The sequence below is a fragment of the Trachypithecus francoisi genome, unplaced genomic scaffold (assembly GCF_009764315.1).
Source record: "Trachypithecus francoisi isolate TF-2019V2 unplaced genomic scaffold, Tfra_2.0 Lachesis_group14, whole genome shotgun sequence".
In the NCBI taxonomy this organism is placed as follows: domain Eukaryota; kingdom Metazoa; phylum Chordata; class Mammalia; order Primates; family Cercopithecidae; genus Trachypithecus; species Trachypithecus francoisi.
The window spans coordinates 21,063,680-21,084,051 of NW_022681459.1; the positions used below are offsets into that span (position 1 = coordinate 21,063,680).

At 47.8% G+C, this 20,372-nt stretch overlaps 1 protein-coding gene across 1 annotated transcript in view; it reads left to right on the forward strand.

The window, feature by feature from the left end:
* ITSN1 (intersectin 1) overlaps positions 1-20,372 on the forward strand; it is a 251,948-nt gene that overhangs the window by 227,329 nt on the left and 4,247 nt on the right. Inside the window, exons 31-35 of the mRNA XM_033232372.1 lie at positions 1,059-1,242; positions 3,117-3,215; positions 11,097-11,264; positions 17,933-18,145; positions 19,551-19,672. Coding sequence (XP_033088263.1) covers positions 1,059-1,242; positions 3,117-3,215; positions 11,097-11,264; positions 17,933-18,145; positions 19,551-19,672 — 786 coding nt within the window. The remainder of the gene's footprint in view (positions 1-1,058; positions 1,243-3,116; positions 3,216-11,096; positions 11,265-17,932; positions 18,146-19,550; positions 19,673-20,372) is intronic.

The window sequence follows — 20,372 nt, forward strand, 5'->3', positions numbered from 1 at the left end:
AAAGCCTCATATAAATATTGCAGAGCTTCCTTGGAATTCAGTAGCCCACCCCATACCTCAAAGGCTTCTCCAACATGACCATGAAAGCAGCCAAAGGCATTCAATAGGGACATCCTCTCAACCTTGTGTTAGAGCCTTGGGTTATACCATTTTGTTCCGTCTACCCATCCATCCACCCATGATCACTCACTAGGATAGCTGAACACACCCATGGCTTCAGGTTGTGGTCCTGCCTGTCGTACATTGCTGTCCTGACCATGTATAAGCTCAGTGCCGTGCCCTTCTTCCAGATGCTGGTGTTAAGGGTTCACATGTTGAAGTTGGGAGAAGGGAAGGACTGTCCTAGTTACCATAGCTCTGAGCACTCACACTGCAGGCAGACCCTGGAACAAACAGTTCCCAGTCCCATCAACACCTCTCCTGGATTCCAGGATATACATTTTTTGGGTTCACTGGCCCATTATCATAGCAATAGACCTCTTTTCTGAACTCCTCTTAATTTAGTTAACTTAGCTCTAGCAATGAGGCAGCCAATCGCAGGGATAGTTCAAACAGTCATTTATACCTGGCTTTTGCTGAATCTCATGGGGTTATTTTGCCAAGGCAGTTCTTTTGCCATCTTAATTATGTTCTTTTTAGTCAAAAAATCAGCCTTCCCCATCCTCTGGCAATAGCAACTTCCCTTGGGAAGTGTCTCCTGGAAATAGGATCAGTGCTCAGGCCACATCAGCCTGGGGCTTTTACCACCGATAATCGGTGTAGTGAGGCATCAACACAGGGGACCCGTTTGAGTTGTTCAAGAAAAAACTCCATATTTCTGCACAAGAAAAACAAATTGTAACAAACAGCCACTCTGCCAAAGAAAAATGCCCTGGTGCTACCTCTCTGTAGCCCTAGACTCATTTCTTTCTCCATTCCTTGTCTCCCAAATAGATCCTTTAGTGGCCCTTGAGTCTGTGCCCCTCATACACATTCTGTTTCTGTGCAACCTAGAAGTGTGCCGTGGTGCTGTCAGACAGCGTGAAGGCGGGGGACTCACCTCCCGTGTTTCCGTGCAGAGCGCTGAGAGTCCGTAAGAAGATGTCTGGAGAGAAGATGCCCGTGAAGATGATTGGTGACATCCTGAGCGCCCAGCTGCCGCACATGCAACCCTACATCCGCTTCTGCAGCCGCCAGCTCAACGGGGCTGCCCTGATCCAGCAGAAGACAGACGAGGCCCCAGACTTCAAGGAGTTCGTCAAAGTAAGGAGCCAGGCTGTGCAGAGACTAGGCCCCAGAGTGGCGATCTTTGGGCAGCTAGACGTGTGAGGGGCTAATTCAAGTCTGCAAGCGTGTTCCCTCTAGAGGCCAACAGGGCCTGGGGTCTTGGCTAAGCCTTAGGGGACTGGTATTCACTGGCAAGTATGGCTGTCACCAAAGGGGTGGGCTTGTAGAGGAGGGGCGAGCCCTGGGCTTGGAAACTTTGAAGTGTCTTCAAGGATCTGTTTTCCAGATGCTAGTGGTGTTATTTGGATGCCTGTTTAAATCTTTCATTTCATTTGCAAGGCCCAGGCAGGTCTCAGATTTCCTCTTATGTTTAATCGCCACATCCTCAGTTCTTTGCCAGTCTCTGCCCCTCACTTGCAGAGGGAATGGCCAGGGCTCCCAGTGGCCCCTTCATTCCTTTCGCAGTTGGTTCTGCTTGATGGGCTCCAGCCCTAGGCAGCCTGTGGGAGTCAGTGTGGGATGCCAGGACCTCTTCCTTGGGGGTAGCAGGGGTCTGGAGAGTTGGGTGTCCACTGGGGGATGTTTGGGGAGGTAATGCAGATGCTGCTGGAAGACCTGCAGCTCTGGGACTTGGCCTTGGTCAGGGTGGGTCTCTGCTGGTCATGCTGGTCCATTCAAACAGCCCCCACCTCTCCTGGAGAAAAACAGGAGGAAAAGAATAAAATAGCTTCTATGAAACAGGTATCTTTTGATGGATAAACAGCAACATAATAATAACAGGCATATCTTTGGATCTCATGCATTTTGGGGACAGGCCATCCTCACCTGCCCTAGAGTGGTGCTTGTGGAGTCACTGTGGTGAGGCATGAGCGCGGCCTCTTCTTGGTCAGAGCCTCATGTGAGCTTGTTGTCTCTGCCTCTAGTGGTGTTTCTCAGCCTAGACTTGCCAGCCAAGGCATGGGGCACTCTGAGGTCATTCCAAGGGGAGGAAGATTGCTAAGAAGAAGGCCTTGGGTGGATGGAGACAAGAGAGCAGATGCTGAGCTGCTGGGCACCATGGACCGCCTGGGGTTTCAGCCAAGGGCTGGGCTCTTCCTGAGCCCGAGCAAAATGAGTTCATTGTTGGATGCACTTGAACTTCAGGGAAGTGCTGACACCTGACACCAGTCCAGGGCAGGGGTCTCATGTCCCTCCCCACCTCGTCTCAGCGGGAGTGTGGCATGTCGTTGCCAGCGGCGAGGTGTTCCTGGAGTGATGGTGTCCACAGCTGGAGCAGGTCCCAATGCTGACAGTTATCAGGACTCAGGACTCCAGTCAGTGCAGCTGCCCGTTTCTAAGGCATTAAACTGGACCACAGCCATTGACAGCTAAGTGGCCAGACCCTGAAACTAGAGCCTTGACCTCTGGTGTCTCAGCTCCTCTCTCTCAGCCCTGCCTGGAGCTCCCAGAGGCACGTGCAGGCTCCACCCAAAACTAGACAATGAGATTTAGCTCTTCCAGCAGCTCTGGGGTGTGAGGGGAATTTTTCCTCTAACCGTATAGTCTTGTGACTCTTGTTCCTGGGAATGTTATAAAGTTTTTGCAGACATCCAGACAAAATATTCTCTGTAAAGCCAGAATCTCATCTCTGTGCATAAGGAACTATGCATGCCATGGAAGGTATGCTGAATCTGGAGTGCAGGGCTTCACCTTGCTGGCTGAGTCACGTCTGTGGGTCTCCATTCTCCATCTGGAAAGTGTGTCATCCTGGACAGGGTAACTAGTCAGGCCCTTCCAACCCCAGGTCTCTCAGTTGTCATCCAGATGAATGAGATAATGGGTGGAGAGTCCTCACTGACATTAGTATTGATGTCACTAACTTTGGATTTTGCAAGTTTCTTAAGTACATTTAAAAACATCTCTTATTTCAGAGATTGGCAATGGATCCTCGGTGTAAAGGGATGCCACTCTCTAGTTTTATACTGAAGCCTATGCAACGGGTAACAAGATACCCACTGATCATTAAAAATGTAAGTACCTGTCTTGCCTTTTCAAGCAGGGGAATGCTTTCTCTGCATTGGAGGGGGCTGGGGTCATGGACAAGTTTCCCAGCGAACACACCTGGTAGCTGTTGTGTAGAAAGCACAAGACAATAAGGTGTCAGAGAGGTCTGCTTGGTATACTCAGAAAGAAAAGCTGGTTTATCATGCAAAGAGCTGGCCGGGCACGGTGGCCCCAGCACTTTGGGAGGCCGATGTGGGCAGATTGCTTGAGCCCAGGAGTTCAAGCCCAGCCTGGACAGCATAATGAGACCCTATTTCTATTTTTAAAAAAATGAGAGCTAATACTGCACAGCCTTCAGATGTGTGACCAAGTGGCTTCTACCTTGTAAATCAGAAAATGAGAGCTTAGTCCTTGATTCTTTTTTTTTTTTTTTTTCTCTAGAAGAAAATAACATGGAATCACAGAAACAGTCTGTGGTCTGTGCCATTCTCCCTTGATTCTTTCTTAAAGACAGGCCCAGTGCCTCTAGGCCTTGATTTTCTTAGCAGAAAAGAGAAAGAAACATAATGCTACGATCTGTCTTCAGAAGGCCATTGTGAGACACTGTATTCGTTCATTCTCACACTGCTATAAAGGACTGCCCAAGACTGGGTACTTAATAAGGAAAGAGGTTTAATTGACTTAGTTCCACATGGCTGGGGAGGCCTCAGGAAACTTACAATCATGGTGGAAGGGGAAGCAAACACATCCTTCTTCACGTGATGGCAGGAAGGAGAAGAATGGGAGCCCAGTGAAGGGGAAACCTCTGATAAAACCATCAAATCTTGTGAGAACTCACTCATTATTACGAGAACAGGGTGGGGGAAGCCACCCCACGATTCAATTATCTCCACCTGGTCTCTCCCACAACATGTGGGAATTCTGGGAACTACGATTCAAGATGAGATTTGGGTGGAGACAAAACCAAACCATATCAGACACTGTGTGTTGATATTAGATGATTGTTATTCTCCTGTCACTTTAAGAAAGCCAATACCAAAAGAAAAAAAAAAGAACAAAATTAGGATTTCAGTGTCCCCACCTGTAAAACAGATTTAGATGTCCTCTGAGCCTATGTTTGTAAAACCACACAGAGTATAGCTCCTGGAAAGAGGTTTTAGATCTGGTTCCTTTTAATGGAAAATGGTATTTAGACATTCAGATGTGGGCACTGGTGTGCTCATTGCTACTGGGGTGATTTTGCTTTGTGTTCCTCTCAGTGGCAGAGCTGGGAAATATATGAATGTCTTTTCATGCACACATATTTACATATACAATGTATATGCACATATATTTATTTCTAGATCCGTCTATCCATGTATATTAGAACTCATGAATTCACACTAATACCTCCTATTCTAATCCAATACTACAGAATTTATTCCAGCCTTTCCCCTTATGCATTTGTAACTCCCTACTCTGTGAAGAGCCTGGCTCTCATTATCCACAATATGTTTCCTTATTTGCTCAGTCTTCTTACATGTGACAAATCTCCCTCCCACATAAGCCATCTCTTCAGTCCAGCCCCAGCTCAACTCCACAAAATACACTGTAGATCTTTGGCTGAGTTAAATAATTAGCTTTGAAATAAGCTTTCAACCTACTGTTTTCTCTCTTCCAATGCCACAGTTACTATTTAATTAGCTCAGTACTTCTCTTTTTTCTCCCACTGTTTAATTGCAAACTGAAGTTGAAAACAAGTTTTTAAAATAGGTGTTCTAGTTCTAGCCAATGGGAAAAAAACTAAAACAAGAAAAGGACTGAATGGCACAAATATTAAAAAGGGAAAAAACCAAACTCATTATTTGCAGAAACACAATTGATTTCTTCTAGAGCACCCAGAAGAATGAACTGAAAACCAGCTGAACTAAGAAGAGAATTGAAAACCGTGGTCAGCTATGAGATACGTATGAAATACACTAAAGTACTAAGGCTAAATAATTTTATGATACTTATGTGGAGAAATTCTTAGCATGGTCTCAAAGACAGAAACTTAAAGGATTTAGATCATAGCAACCTAAAAAATACCCAAACTTTCACCTGGGCGTGGTGGCTCATGCCTGTAATCCCAGCATTTTGGGAGACTGAGATGGGTAGATCACTCGAGGTCAGGAGTTCAAGACTAGCCTGGCCAACATGATGAGACCACGTCTCTACTAAAAACACAGAAAAAATTAGCTGGGAGTGATGGCATGTCAGGTTTGAGCCCCAGCTGAGGTCTGAGGGGAGTGGGTGGACGTGGGTCAGGGAGCTGGAAGAACACTTGAAAGGCAGCAGGTAGATGGGACATGGCTTTATTCAGCAGCTCTTTCATACTGTCAGTGTTGCCCTTATATACATCACACACAATAGTGGCTTAGAGCCAGGTGATGAGCCTCCCATGTTATGGCTACATAGCTGTGATTATATAATGCATGGAATTGTGCACCTGCGCTCTAATCCTGCTGAGTCATGCAGGATGTTTACATCTGCCTATGCCTGCCTGGCTGCAGCACAGCCATGTTCCTTACATGATGCATACCTGTAATCCGAGCTGCTCAGGAGGCTGAGGCAGGAGAATATCTTGAACCTGGGAGGCAGAGGTTGCAGTGAACCAAGATCACACAACAGCACTCCAGTGTGGGTGACAGAGTGGGACTCTGTCTCAAAAAATAAAAAAAACAAAAAACAAAAAGCAAAAACCCAAATTTTATTCCGGGGAACAACCTATATGTTCATTAATATGAATGGTTAAATAATTATGGTAGATCTATACTATGAAAATATTTAAAAAGATACAGGGCAACTTCTACTCTATGTATTACCGTGGGAAGACACTGAGAAAATGCTGTTATGTGAAAGAGCAACACTAAACTCACTAAGCAATCCTACAGTATGATGCATTTTTCCAAAAGAGAGGAAAAACTTTACATGCAACTATTAAATATATAAAGGGCATCTAAAGGAGTGCCCTTCAGTCTCTTGGCAGTGGTTACCTCTGGGGTAGGAGAGTGAAGGAAATTTTTACATTTAATGTACATATTTCTGTAATGGTTGAATCTTGCATACCAAGAATGTGCTAATGTGTTATTTACATAAAATTTTTTCTTAAAAAGTTCTCACCACAAAATATAATGAGCAAAGTTTAAAGACAAATGACAGGCTGGGTATGGTGGCACATGCCTGTAATCCCAGCACTTTGGGAGGCCAAGGTGTGGGAGGATCGCTTGAGGACAGGAGTTCAAGACCAGCCTGGGAAACATAGTGAGACCCCCATCTCTACAAAACTTTTAAAAAACTCAGCCAGGCACGGTGGCATGTATGTGTAGTCCTAGCTACTCCAGAGGCTGAGGCAGGAAGATCCTTGAGCCCAGGATTTTGGGGCTGCAGTGAGCTGTGATCACGCCACTATACTCCAACCTGGGTGATAGAAAAAAAAAAAAAAGAGAGAGAAAATAAAAAGACAAATGACAGACATAAACTGGTTAAACATATTTTTAGCTGTACATACATAGGTACTAAAATATAAATATCATATATCAAGCACCCTTAAAACAACCACAAATACTCTAATAGAAAAATAGGGAAAGGCCAGGCACGATGGCTCATGTCTGTAATCCCAGCACTTTGGGAGGCTGAGGCAGAAGGATTGCTTGAGCCCAGGAGTTGAAGACCAGCCTGGGCAACATGGTAAAACCCTATCTATACAAAAATAAAAATAAAAATAAAAAAATTAGCCAGGCACGGTGGCGTGTGTCAGGAGGCTGAGGTGGGAGAATCACTTGAGTCTGGAAGGTCGGGCTGCAGTGAACTATGATGCAGTCACTGCACTCCAGCCTGGGTGACGGAGTAAAACTCTGTCTCAAAAAAAAAAAAAAAAGGACTGGACATGGTGGTTCATGCCTATAATCTCAGCACTTTGGGAGGCCAAGGCGGGCAGATCACAAGGTCAAGAGATCAAGACCATCCTGGCCAACATGGTGAAACCCCGCCTCTACTAAAAATACAAAAATTAGCTGGGCATGGTGGCGCACACTTGTAGTCCCAGCTACTCAGGAGGCTGAGGCAGGAGAATTGCTTAAACCCGCAAGGTGAAAGTTGCTGTGAGCCGAGATCGCGCCACTGCACTCCAGCCTGGTGACAGAGCAAGACTCCATCTCAGAAAAAAAAAAAAAAAAAGGTAGACTATAGAACTGGGAGTTGCTGAGAGGCAGTAGGCAGCAGAGAATAGCAGTGAAGAGCATATAGCCTAGAGCTAGCCTGGCTGGGGTTTGAATCCGGGTACTTACCGCTGTGTGCTCTTGGGCAAGTTGGGCCTCAGTTTGGACCTCAGTTTCTTGTCTGTAAAATAGGACACTGATAGTACCTACTGCATAGTGATGTGAGAATTAACTGAGTTAATGTATGCAAAGTGGCTCATACTAGGCAGTATATAAATGTTAGCTTTATCATTGAGAAACTTATGTACTAAATGTACAAAAAGTTCAAACTCACAGGCAATAAAAGAAAATACATAACAAAACAAGAACATATTTTGATTTGGGCTTGCCAGATGGGCATATATTGAAAAGATTGTAGTTCCTCAGTGTTGGCAAAGATCTGGGTGGAAGTTAAATTGATACAGCCTTTTTTGGAAGGTGATGTGTAGATCAAACTATAATTTCTCTTTGACTCAGCAATTCCACCTCTAGGAATTTATTCTAAGGAAGTAATTTAAGAAATACTGAAAAGTTGGAAGCAACATGAAGTTTCATGGGAAGGTAGCTACTTAGATGCATTGTGCTCCATAACGTGGTCAATCATTATTGGGATCGGCCCCAATAATGATATATTATAAAACCGTCAAAAATGATAATATATATGAAATGGACGTGGAACATTGTACTATAAAGCAATGTACAAAACAGTACAGTGTAAAATGGTAGTTTTTGTAAAATGGTAGTATGATGCAATTTTTATTTTTATTTTTGTTTATTTATTTTTGAGACAGAGTCTCACTCTGTCACCCAGTCTGGAGTGCAGTGGCACGATCTCAGCTCATTGCAGTGTCCCCGTTCTGGGTTCAAGCGATTCTCCCGCCTCACCCTCCTGAGTAGCTGAAACTACAGGCATGTACAGTCATGCCCGGCTAAGTTTTGTGTTTTTAGTAGAGATGGGGTTTCACCATGTTGGCCAGGCTGGTCTCAAACTCCTGACTTCAAGTGATCATCCCGCCTCGGCCTCCCAAAGCAATTTTTATTCTTGAAATAATGGGGAGATTATTGGTGATTTTTAGGTTCTTTATAACTTTTTGAATTTTCTAAATTTTGTACATTGTACAATATTAATTTTATAATTAGAAAAATTAATAAACCTGTTTGAATTTTGAAACTAAACAAAACAAATGAATTTACTCAAGCCAGCTGGGTGGGTTCCTAGCCTGTAGTAGTGGTTCTCAGACTTGGCCGCATTTTAGAACATCTGGAAACCTCTAGAAAACCCCGAAGCCTGAGCTTCACCCCCAGGGATTTCGATTTAGTCACGGATGAGGCCTCAGATTTTCCAAAAGGATTCTAATGTACAGTCAGGATTGGCCCAGAGGTTGTGGTTGTTGCTTGGAATTGATTTGTGGACACACAGGACATAGAAAACAGTGTGTTTTCTCCATTTGAGCATCTACTTAGGACTTGAAACCACGGTATGCCTTTGGGATGAGATATTATTCAGAATCAGGGCTATTTACATCATTTGTATGTGGACAAGGCCTGGGCAAATATGCCCTCAGCATTCTCCTGGTACACTTTAAATGTGGCTTAGGGTCTTTCTTCATTCTCCAGCCCAGGGTGATAACTGTTTTTAGGGGCCTCGACGTCCTTTGAGGATCTGATGGTAATCATCTTCGTTTATTGAGCACTTTCTAAGGGCCAGGTGCTTTGCCAAGAGGTCCACGTGTATCATTTAGTTCTCCACACACCATACAAAGGAGGCTATTAACCTCCCCATTTCTCATGCGAGGAGCCTGAGACTCAGAACATTTATGTGGGCCAGATGTGGTGGCTCACGCATGTAATCCCAGCACTTTGGGAGGCTAAGGCGGACAGATCACTTGAGGCCAGGAGTTCGAGATCAGACTGGCCAACATGGCGAGACCCCTGTCTCTACTAAAAATACAAAAATTAATTGGGTGTGGTGGTGCACACCTGTCGTCCCAGCTACTCAGGAAGCTGTGGCAGGAGGATTGCCTGAACCTGGGAGGCAGAGATCGCAGTGAAGCCGAGATGGTGCCATGGTACTCCAGCATGGGTGACAGAGTGAGACAAAAAGAACATTTACAGGTGTGGTGGCTCACACCTGTAATCCCAGCACTTTGGGAGGCCAAGGCAGGTGGATCACCTGAGGTCAGGAGTTCAAGACCAGCCTGGCCAACATGGTGAAATGCCATCTCTACTAAAAATACAAAAATTAACCAGGCGTGGTGGCTGTGGTCCCAGCTACTTGGGAGACTGAGGCAGAAGAATTGCTTGAACCCAGGACGCAGAGGTTGCAGTGAGCCAAGATTGTGCCACCGCACTCCAGCCTGGGCAACAAGAGCAAAACTCTCTCTCAAAAAAAAAAGAACATGTATATGACCAACCCAAATCATGGCTGGTCTGTGGTGGGGCAGGGATTTAATTTCAGGAGGTCCCGCTCCGGAGCTGGCACTCTTAGCCACCACCTCTAATGGTCTGCTTAGAAAAGCACACACGTCTCTGATGCACCCATCTCCATGTGGTTCCAGAGGTACGTGGACCCAGGAAGGAGCCATTCTCTGTGCAGGTGCCCTCACCCTTGCTGCAGCCACTGCTCCTCTTATGCCCCAGGCTGCATGCTAAGCATAGACTGTGCTGTCCTTGCCCTGCCCTCCAAGGGCACCTTTTGGCTCTTAGATCAGTGGGTTAATGGAACACTCTGCACATCAAATGCCAGAATTGCATTGTAAGTTCCCTGAGTGGATAGGTGGGAAAACAACACGGAACTGGGGCTGGGATGGCTGGGCTCTGCTCCTCGTCTCAGGGACTAGTTTATCCCTCTGCAAAACAGGGTGAATACAGGGTGAATATTTTCTTTCTTTCTCTCTCTCTCTCTCTCTCTCTCTCTCTCTCTCTCTCTCTCCTCTCTCTCTCTCTCTCTTTCTTTTTTAGATGGAGCCTCGCTTTGTCACCAGGCTGGAGTGCAGTGGTGCGATCTTGGCTCACTGCAACCTCTGCCTCCTGGGTTCAAGCAATTCTTCTGCCTCAGCCTCCCGAGTAGCTGGGACGACAGGCATGCACCACCATGCCCAGCTAATTTTTGTATTTTTAGTAGAGATGGGGTTTCACTATATTGGTCGTGATGGTCTTGATCTCTTGACCTCGTGATCTCCCTACCTCGGCCTCCCAAAGTGCTGGGATTACAGGTGTGAGCCACTGTGCCCAGCCAAGGGAGAATATTTTCAAAGAGAAACTCGAAGGGCCCCGTGGTTATATGTACACACTGTGATCCTGTGAGTCTGCATGTATGGCTCAGGGTCCACCCTGTGATGTTAGCATTTTGCAGGACAGATCATACAGCTTGCTCTGGACATTCAGGGTGTGGGGCTGGACTGAGACCTCAAGGATGGGCCCGTTCACTGCTTCCTGGTTGGGGCTTAGCCGCCACTGGGCCCATGGAGAAGCGAGGCCCCCGCAAGGCCACCCACTGAAGCCAACAAGGAGTGGCTGTCATCTGCTACGTGATTGCCACGTGGGTGCACAGAACTGCGGTTGCTTAAGTGGACGCCGTTCATGAAAGGATGGTGCCCTGCCCCGCTGGGCCTGGTCCTGCAGGACTCTGGATCACAGGCCCACCCACATTGCCTGAAAGGAGGTGGTTGTTTTTATTCTCCTGTGTAGATCCTGGAGAACAGCCCTGAAGGCCACCCGGACCACAGGCACTTGAGGCACGCTCTGGAGAAGGCAGAGGAGCTCTGTTCCCAGGTGAACGAAGGGGTGCGGGAGAAGGAGAACTCCGACCGGCTGGAGTGGATCCAGGCCCATGTACAGTGCGAAGGCCTGTCTGAGGTAGCCACCCTTGGGCTGGGCCCCGGTCTCCCCAGGCAGAGCCTCGGCCGCCAGCCTGGAGGAGGACAAAGAAAAGCATGAACCCTTCTCCTCCCCTGCCGAGAGCACCCTCATTTCCGTCCAGCTGCTTCTCATCTGCTGTTTCATCCACCCACTGAGTATTTGTTTATTTATTTGAGATGGAGTCTCACTCTGTTGCCCAGGCTGGAGTGCAGTGGCACCATCTCAGCTCGCTGCAAGCTCCACCTCCCAGGTTCCAGCGATTCTCCTGCCTTAGCCTCTCGAGTAGCTGTGATTACAGGCACACGCCACTACACCCAGCTAAATTTTGTATTTTTAGTAGAGATGGTGTTTCACCATGTTGGCCAGGCTGATCTTGAACTCCTGGCCTCAGGTGATCTGCCCACCTCGACCTGCCAAAGTGCTAGGATTATAGGCATGAGCCACCACTCCCTGGCCATCCACTGAGTTTTTAATTTAAATTATATCATTTCCCATTGCCAGAAGTTCTATTTCTTTTCTCCTGTCTGCTGATTTCTTTCTTTCCCTTCCTTCCTTCCTTCCTTCCTTCCCTCCTTCCTTCCTTCCTTCCTTCCTTCCTTCCTCCCTTCCCTTCCCTTCCCTTCCCTTCCCTTCCCTTCCCTTCCCTTCCCCTTCCTTCCTTCCTTCCTTCCTTCCTTCCTTCCTTCCTTTCCTTTCCTTTCCTTTCCTTTCCTTTCCTTTCTTTCTTCTTTCTTTCTTCTTTCTCTCCCTCCCTCCCTCCCTTCCTTCCTTCCTTCCTTCCTTCCTTCCTTCCTTCCTTCCGTGCTTCCTTCCTTCTCTCTTTCTTTCTTCTTCTCTTCTCTTCTTTTGACAGGGTTCAAGCAAACTCTGTCACCCAGGCTGCTGGAATGCAGTGGCACAATCACAGCTCAATGCAACCTGGATCTCCTGAGCTCAAGTGATCCTCCCACTTTAGCATCCCAAGTGGCTGGGACCACAGGTGCATGCCACCACACCCAGCTATGCTGGTTTCTTTCTTGTATCTTGTTTTTTGCTCAAATGTTAATCCTTCTTATTTATTTCTTAACACATTTTAAACATAGATATTCCTGGCCAGGTGCAGTGACTCACGCCTGTAATCCCAGTGCTTTGGGAAGTGGAGGCAGGAGGCTAGTGTGCATTCAAGATCAGCCTGGGAAGCAGAGTGAGACCCTGTCTATAAAAAAAAATAAAAAATAAATTAGCTGGGTGTGGTGGTTCACACTTGAAGTGGGAGGATTGCTTAGTCCAGGAGTTCAAGGCTGCAGTGAGCTATGATCATGCTACTATACTCCAGCCTGGGCAACAGAGCAGACCTTGTCTGAGAACAACAAACAGATATAGATATAGATATAGAACCTATAACCTGAAGTTATGGGTCTTATTGTTTTGTCTGTTGTTTCTGCCAGCTCTTGCTAAACTTACCTTGTTTCTCGGATTATGATTTTTGACTGTGAACTAAATGTTCCTTGGAACTTTACCTGTGGGCATCTTTTTTTTTTTTTTTTTTTGAGATGGAGTCTCACTCTGTCACCCAGGGTGGACTGCAGTGACATGATCTCAGCTCCCTGCAACCTCTGCCTCCTGGGTTCTCCTGCCTCAGTCTCAAAAGTAGCTGGGATTACAGGTGCTCACCACCATGCCTGGCTGATTTTTATATTTTCAGGAGAGATGGGGTTTCGTCATGTTGGTCAGGCTGGTCTCGAACTCCAGGCCTCAGAGGATCCACTCGCCTCAGCCTCCCAAAGTGCTGGGATTACAGGCGTGAGCCACTGCACCTGGCCTACCTGTGGGCATCTTTATTGTCTGAAGTTGTATTCCTTCTGGGATGACTGTTATCGTGATTATCCAAAACTACGTTTAGAGGGGTTTGGGCATCACACCCCTTGTGTGAATTTTGGATGTAAACTTGTGTGAGAGCTACTTGATAAACCACACATTCTCAGGGCATGTTTTCCTTCACTATACCAAGGTGAAAAAGAGAAATGTTTTATTGTTCATCCCCTCTGAGCCTGAGTTTACCTGTCACTCCTCCTCTGGGTTCAGCTTTTTGTGAAGATCTCCCATTAGACCCCTCACGTTGGCTCTGGATGCACCTGTTTCTGCACCCTATGTAGTAAGTAAAATGCAAGGTCAGCGTTAGCAGATTCAAGAGAGACCCTCAAAGCTATTGTGTTACTGGCTCTCAGTGATCTTCCAGGTTCCTATTTTCATTCTGTTTTCAGCTTCTGCAAATTTCTTACTTTGTTTCTATTTTCTTTCTGTGCCAGTTTTCTTGGAGTTAAAAAGTGGATTTTTGCATTTTTCTGTTTTTTTCAAGTTTGTGTTGGGTGAGTCATTCCGAGTATCTAGTCCACTATACTTCCAGAAACAGAACCCCCCACCCCTCCGCCTCTGTGTGTGTGTGTGTGTGTGTGTGTGTGTGTGTGTGTTTAGACAGGGTGTCACTCTGTTGCCCAGGCTGGAGTGCAATGGCACAAACTCAGCTCACTGCAACCTCAACCTCCTGGGCTCAAGTGATTCTCCCACGTCAGCTTTCCAAGTAGCTGGGACTACAGGCATTGGCCACTATGCCCAGCTAATGTTTCTATTTTTTTGTACAGACAAGGACTCACCATGTCGCCCAGGCTGGTCTCAAACTCCTGAGCTCAAGCGATCTGCCCGCCTCAACCTCCTAAAGTGCCAGGATTACAGGCGTGAGCCACCATGCCTGGCCAGAAGCCTCTCATTTGGTCTTTAATTTTCTTCTTTCCACTTAACCTTTCCTTTGGTCTCATCCATTTTTTTCCCCATTTTTTTCTATTTCTGTATACACTCACACTTGTGCATGTACACACATACATACATGCATGTATGCACACACATATACCATTCGCTAGGGTTTCCCAAAATGCCCAGCGAGAATGCATCTCCCTCATGTACTCCCCCTGTGGTTTTTTCCCTCTCATAAGCTACAAAGGCAGTCACCGCCTAAGGGAGTCACCATGACTGGTTCCTCCATGGCCCCACCTCCTGTCCACGTTCAGTGTTGGTGTGGGATGAGCAAAGTTGTGGAAGCAGCCCCGTGGCGGCCGAGGGGACAGCTGTGGGCCCCCATTTTGGGATTTTGTGTTGCTCTGCAATTGGTGGGTGGGTCATTTATTCACTCATCATCCATTCATTCAATAAGCACTTAGTGAGTATCTGCCCATGTGCCACGGCTCAGTACTAAACCCTGGGACATAAAAAGAAATAAGATGTGACCCCCACTCTCAAGGAGCTTATGGTCCAGTAGGAAGCTGGGGGTTAAATCAACGTTTACAATAAGATGTGAGGGGTGAGGAGGTAGAGCTAGGTGCCAAGTGCTGTGGGGACACATGAGGGGAGCAAGGGACAGTTGTACGGGGGACTCTCAGGGGCCTTGGAGGTGATACTTGACTGGGTGTGGCAGGATGAAACATTGAAGGCGGGCCAAGCACCACGGCTCAGGCCTGTAATCCCAGCACTTTGAGAGGCCAAGGCGGGAGGATCCCTTGAGGCCAGAAGTTCAAGACCAGCCTGGGCAACATAGTGAGACCTTGTCTCTATAAAAAATGTTTAGAAAATTAACCAGGTGTGGTGGCATGCACCTGTAGTCTCAACTGCTTGGGAGGCTGAGGCAAGAGGATTGCTTGAGCCCAGGAGTTTGAGGCTGCAGTGAGCCGTGATTGCACCACTACACTCCAACCTGGGCAACAGATCAAGACCCTGTCTCAAAAAAAAAAAAAAAAAAAAAAAACAAGATCGGGGCAGGGCATTAGGAGTGGAGGACCATTCTGAGATTCTGAGCAGGGCATTGGTGAGGATTGTAGAGGAACGATGGGCCATGGGGCTGCAGGGCAGGCTGAGGCCCAGCCGAAGAAGGCCTGTGTATCATGCAAAGGAACGTTAACTTGATCCTGAAGACAAGGGACCCAAGCCACCCCTGCACTGCCAGGCAGAAATGCCGACACAGCCATGTGCGCCTTAGAAAGGGCCCTTCCCTGATTCTGACAGCTGCCATCAGAGGGGCACAGTGAGGCCGGGATCTGAAGATGTTAAAGTAAAATCAATTGTCATCCTTTTTTTTTTGAGACGGAGTCTCACTCTGTCACCCAGGCTGGAGTGCAGTGGTGCGATCTCGGCTCACTGCAACCTCCACCTCCTGGGTTCAAGAGATTCTCCTGCCTCAGCTTCCCGAACAGCTGGAACTATAGGGGCCCAGAACCACACCCGGCTACTTTTTGTATTTTTAGTAGAGATGGGGTTTCGCCGTGTCAGCCAGGCTGGTCTCCAACCCCTGACCTCAAGTGATCCACCCGCCTTGGCCTCCCAAAGTGTTGGGATTAGAGGCCTGAGCCACCGCACCCAGCCTAGTTCTTGTCCTTTGATTTTTTGGGCTTAAATACCCCGTTTGCCATCAGATGGCTGTCCTTCTTGGTCAGTCTTCCTGGCTATCATGCACAGCATCGTTGTTGTCTTGCTGACGTTCATGGTGATGGGAAGGGGACGTGTTGACTTCTGTTTCCTGACCTACGATCACGGTGTGGACCATGCGTGGCCCAGGTCTGGACACACAGCAGTGATTGAATTTCAAACAGATGCTGTGTTTGGCATTCCTGTCTGAAGATAGAGAAGTACAAATACTATTCCCAGTTCATGCATATTCAGTGTGATCCTGGCCAGGTAGAGGCTTTGAGTATGAATGAATGAGAGCGCCTTTATGTCAGTGGATCCAATGACACTTGCCTTCTCTGGATTCTTTGTGCCCAAGTGGCTTGAACCCTGTCTTGGCAAGCAGGAAGGGCTGCTTGGTCTCCAGGCTCCTGCCGGGAGTGCAGAGGTGAACAGTGTTCTTTGAAGGCTCCTGTTGTGGCAACACCTTCGGTCTTTCTTGGGCTCTCAGAGCCTCCGTGGGAGGTCAGAGGTCATCTTTCCTCCTGGTGGCTGACAGCAGAGTGCAGTGGGCCCTTTTCAGCTGCCTTTAGCTCTCCACTCACTGAGGCGCCACTGCTTCTCCCATATTGCAGATGGACAGGTGGCCACCGGCTTCTCTTGGGGACACGTGTTACGAACCTGTCACTCCCTCACAAATATTCTATTCAGAGAGGTCCATAGGGCTCGTAGCTCAGGAGACAGCCCTGGAGCGTCCCCCGGGCCAGTTGTGTGGGCAGATGGGGAGCGTGAGGGGCTGGCCTCTGACTGGGTCATCTTACTCCTGGCATGCAGCCACGGCCTTGCTATCCTTGGCCTCTCCCCCTGCTGTCAAAAAGGGGGACTCTGTGGGGTCATCTCCACCTCAGTACCCTCTGCCCCTTCAGCACCTACTGGAGTGAGGTGATAGACCCCCAAGAGGTGTTAGAGCCGCGTTTCAGCACCCACAGTGTCTCTACGGGTCAGTAAGTGGGGGGAGGGAGCTGTTCCCTTCCTGTTTGCTAAGCGGGTGAGTTGGGTGAGGTTTCACGTGCACAGCACAGTGTCCATTCTATTTGGCATTGAGAGGTCGCTCCACACCACTGATTTACAGCCGGGCGCGGTGGCTCACACCTGTAATCCCAGCACTTTGGGAGGTCAAGGTGGGCAGATCACGAGGTCAGGAGATCGAGACCATCCTGGCTGACATGGTGAAACCCTGTCCCTACTAAAAATACAAAAAATTAGCCAGGCGTGGTGGTGGGCACCTGTAGTCCCAGCTACTCAGGAGGCTGAGGCAGGAGAATGACGTGAACCTGGGAGGTGGAGCTTGCAGTGAGTGGAGATCGCGCCACTGCACTCCAGCCTGGGCAACAGAGCGAGACTCCATTTCAAAAAAAAAAGAAAAAAAATTACCACCACTGATTTGTGCAGTCACACACATGCCAGGGGCCCAGACTGCAGTTGTGCCTTGGAAGGCAGCATTTGTCCATGGAATTGGAGAGAGAGGGTGGCTGCTGCTTTCCAGAAGCACAAAGGACTGTCTGAACCTGTGTGGGGTCTTCTCCCTGGAGCTGTTTCATGCACAGACCCTGCACAGAGCAGGGAATCCGCAAGGTGGGAGCCAGGTGGGCACTTTTCTTTCTGCTGCCCCGTTTTCCCAGTAAATAAAAAAGAGAAGCAGCCAGGCCCAGTGGCTCATACCTGTAATCCCAGTATTTTGGGAGCCTGAGGTGGAAGGATCACTTGAGGCCAGGAGATCAAGACCAGCCTGGGCAAAGTAGTGAGACCCCCATCTCTACAAAAGTTTTTTTTCAAAAATTAGCCAGGCATGGGCTGGGGGGCTGAGATGGGAGAATTGCTTGAGCCTGGGAGGTCAAGGCTGCGTGAACTATGATCACACCACTGCACTCCAGCCTGGGCAACATAGTGAGACCCTGTCTCAAAAAAAAAAAAAAGAAAAAAAACACACCAATTGCACCATAAGACACTAGCATCCCTCTAGAGGAAAAGCCTTAGAAATTACCACTGAGACTCTTCTTCTTGATACTTGGAATTCCCTGAACTGTGCCTTTGTCTGACTTTGATCTCTTGGCTCCAGAGTCTTCAAAGCCATCCTTGACTTTTGCCTGAGATCCGAGTCGGCTGGGGCCTGGCCTCTGATTCTGATGGAGCCCATGCTTTCAGATGCGGAGAAACAAAAAATGTTACACTTGGGTTTTGTTTTCCTTTCTCAGCAACTTGTGTTCAATTCAGTGACCAATTGCTTGGGGCCACGCAAATTTCTGCACAGTGGGAAGCTCTACAAGGCCAAGAGCAACAAGGAACTGTATGGTTTCCTTTTCAACGACTTCCTCCTGCTGACTCAGATCACCAAGCCCTTGGGGTCTTCTGGCACCGACAAAGTCTTCAGCCCCAAATCAAACCTGCAGTATAAAATGTACAAAACAGTAAGTTGGATTCCAGATTGCATTGTCAGGGTTGACGTGTTTGGGGAGGAAGACGTTTCCAAAAAGGAGCTAGAGTTTTAGCGGGGTCTGGGGCCGTGGCGTGGCGTAGAAGGCCGGGAGTTGAACTGTGATTTAGGGTGTCCGGAGTGGAGGACGATCCATATCCCACCGCAGTTTCAGTGACACTCGGTGCCATCGGTGGAACATATATTGGCTGCCAAATGGCTCCTGTGGTCCCTGGGATGTGACAAAGGCATGCCTTAGCCTGTAGGAGCGAAGTCTAGGGTACAGATGAGGCAGGTGTGAAAAAGCTTGGGAGAAGAGGTGCAAAACAGCACCCAGGGCCCACCGTCGCCTCCAAACCGTCCTAAGTCCCCTGCCAGACTTCTCCAGGTAGCTTGAAACATCCGAGGCCTCCCCTTTCTAGCAAAGCCTCTCTGAACAGTTGATGAGTGGAGAATTTCCCTCAGCTGTTTATATGGTCTGCTCATACGTGCATGGCTGTGTTTGTGTGTCTTTGTGTCACGGGACATTGTTTTTCTAAATTTGTCTCCATGGGGGTGTTTTTACAGAAGAATTCTCTCTGAAGCAGCAGTTAGCTTTATTTTGGGGGAAAAAAGAGCTATGTATTTATATAGTTACTAGAAACTTCATGTGAAAATCTTTGGAGGGAATTGCTTGATGTAAAGTGGATGAAGACTGCTGTTTAGGATACACCAGGAAAAGCAACACCAGCCAGATCTTATTCCAAAGGACTTAAAACATACCTGCGGCCGGGCGCGGTGGCTCACGCCTGTAATCTCAGCACTTTGGGAGGCCGAGGCGGGCGGATCACAAGGTCAGGAGATCGAGATCATCCTGGCTAACACGGTGAAACCCCGTCTCTACTAAAAATAGAAAAAAATTAGCCGGGCGTGGTGGCGGGCGCCTGTAGTCCCAGCTAGTTGGGAGGCTGAGGCAGGAGAATGGCGTGAACCTGGGAGGCGGAGCTTGCAATGAGCCGAGATCCGGCCACTGCACTCCAGCCTGGGCGACAGCCAGACTCCGTCTCAAAAAAAAACAAAAACAAAAACAAAAAAAACATACCTGCAAAATCGGGGGTGGGGGAGACCCATATGTATAATTTGTAATATATGAAAGTTGGTACTAACACAAAATTATTATTCTGGGATTCTTTACCGGAAAACACACACGCCCTTAGTCTGGTTTACTGGAACACACCCAGAAACACACACACACGCTCAGTCGAGGTTACTGAAATACACACAGGGGCGTGCACACACGGCTGACTCTCGCAGTCTCGTTTACCGGAACACATTAGCATAAGCGTGCTCACACACTCACGGTTTACCAGAGCACACAGACCCCCAGCCTCGCTTTGTAATGCCTTCGCGTTACTTTCCAGCCTATTTTCCTAAATGAGGTTCTAGTAAAATTACCCACCGACCCTTCTGGAGACGAGCCCATCTTCCACATCTCCCACATTGACCGAGTCTATACCCTCCGAGCAGAAAGCATAAATGAAAGGTAAGACCTGCCACCTCCCCAGCATGGGCCCCAGGGGCTCCACGGCTCTAGGACGCAAAAGGGACGTGTGATTAATCAGCAGGTGCCAATGTTTCCCAAGTGGCAATGCCATCACCCCTGGCTGGGGTTGGGAATGGGGCTATTACTTTTTTCTACAGCCTCTCAAAAATCTGACACATGGCATGCACTTTCCAAAATAACATGGATTGAAACTAATTTTGCTTGAGTTTTTTTTTTTTTTTTAAGGCAGAGTCTCACTCTGTCACTCAGGCTGGAGTGCAATGGTGCAGTCACAGTCACTGTAGCCTTGACTTCCTGGGCTCAAGTAATCCTCCCACCCTAGCCTCCCAGGTAGCTGGGACTACAGGCATGTGCTACCAAGCCTGGTTAGTCTTTTATTATTTTTTTTTGTAGAGATGGGGTCTTGCCATGTTGCCTAGGCTGGTCTTAAACTCCTGGGCTTAAGGGATCCACTCGCCTTGGCCTCCCAGAATGCCAGAATGCTAGGATTACAGGCATGAGCCACTGCACCTGGCAGTTTTTTTTTTTTTTTTCCAGAAATGTTTAGCATTCTTTGAGGTAAACGGAGCATCTCAAGTTTCCCCTGGCTTCCCAGGTGGCAGAAACCAATAGGAAAGCAATTTTGGGGTTAATAGGACCACCCAAACCCAAACCCCTCCTCACCTTGGCTCACTTAAAT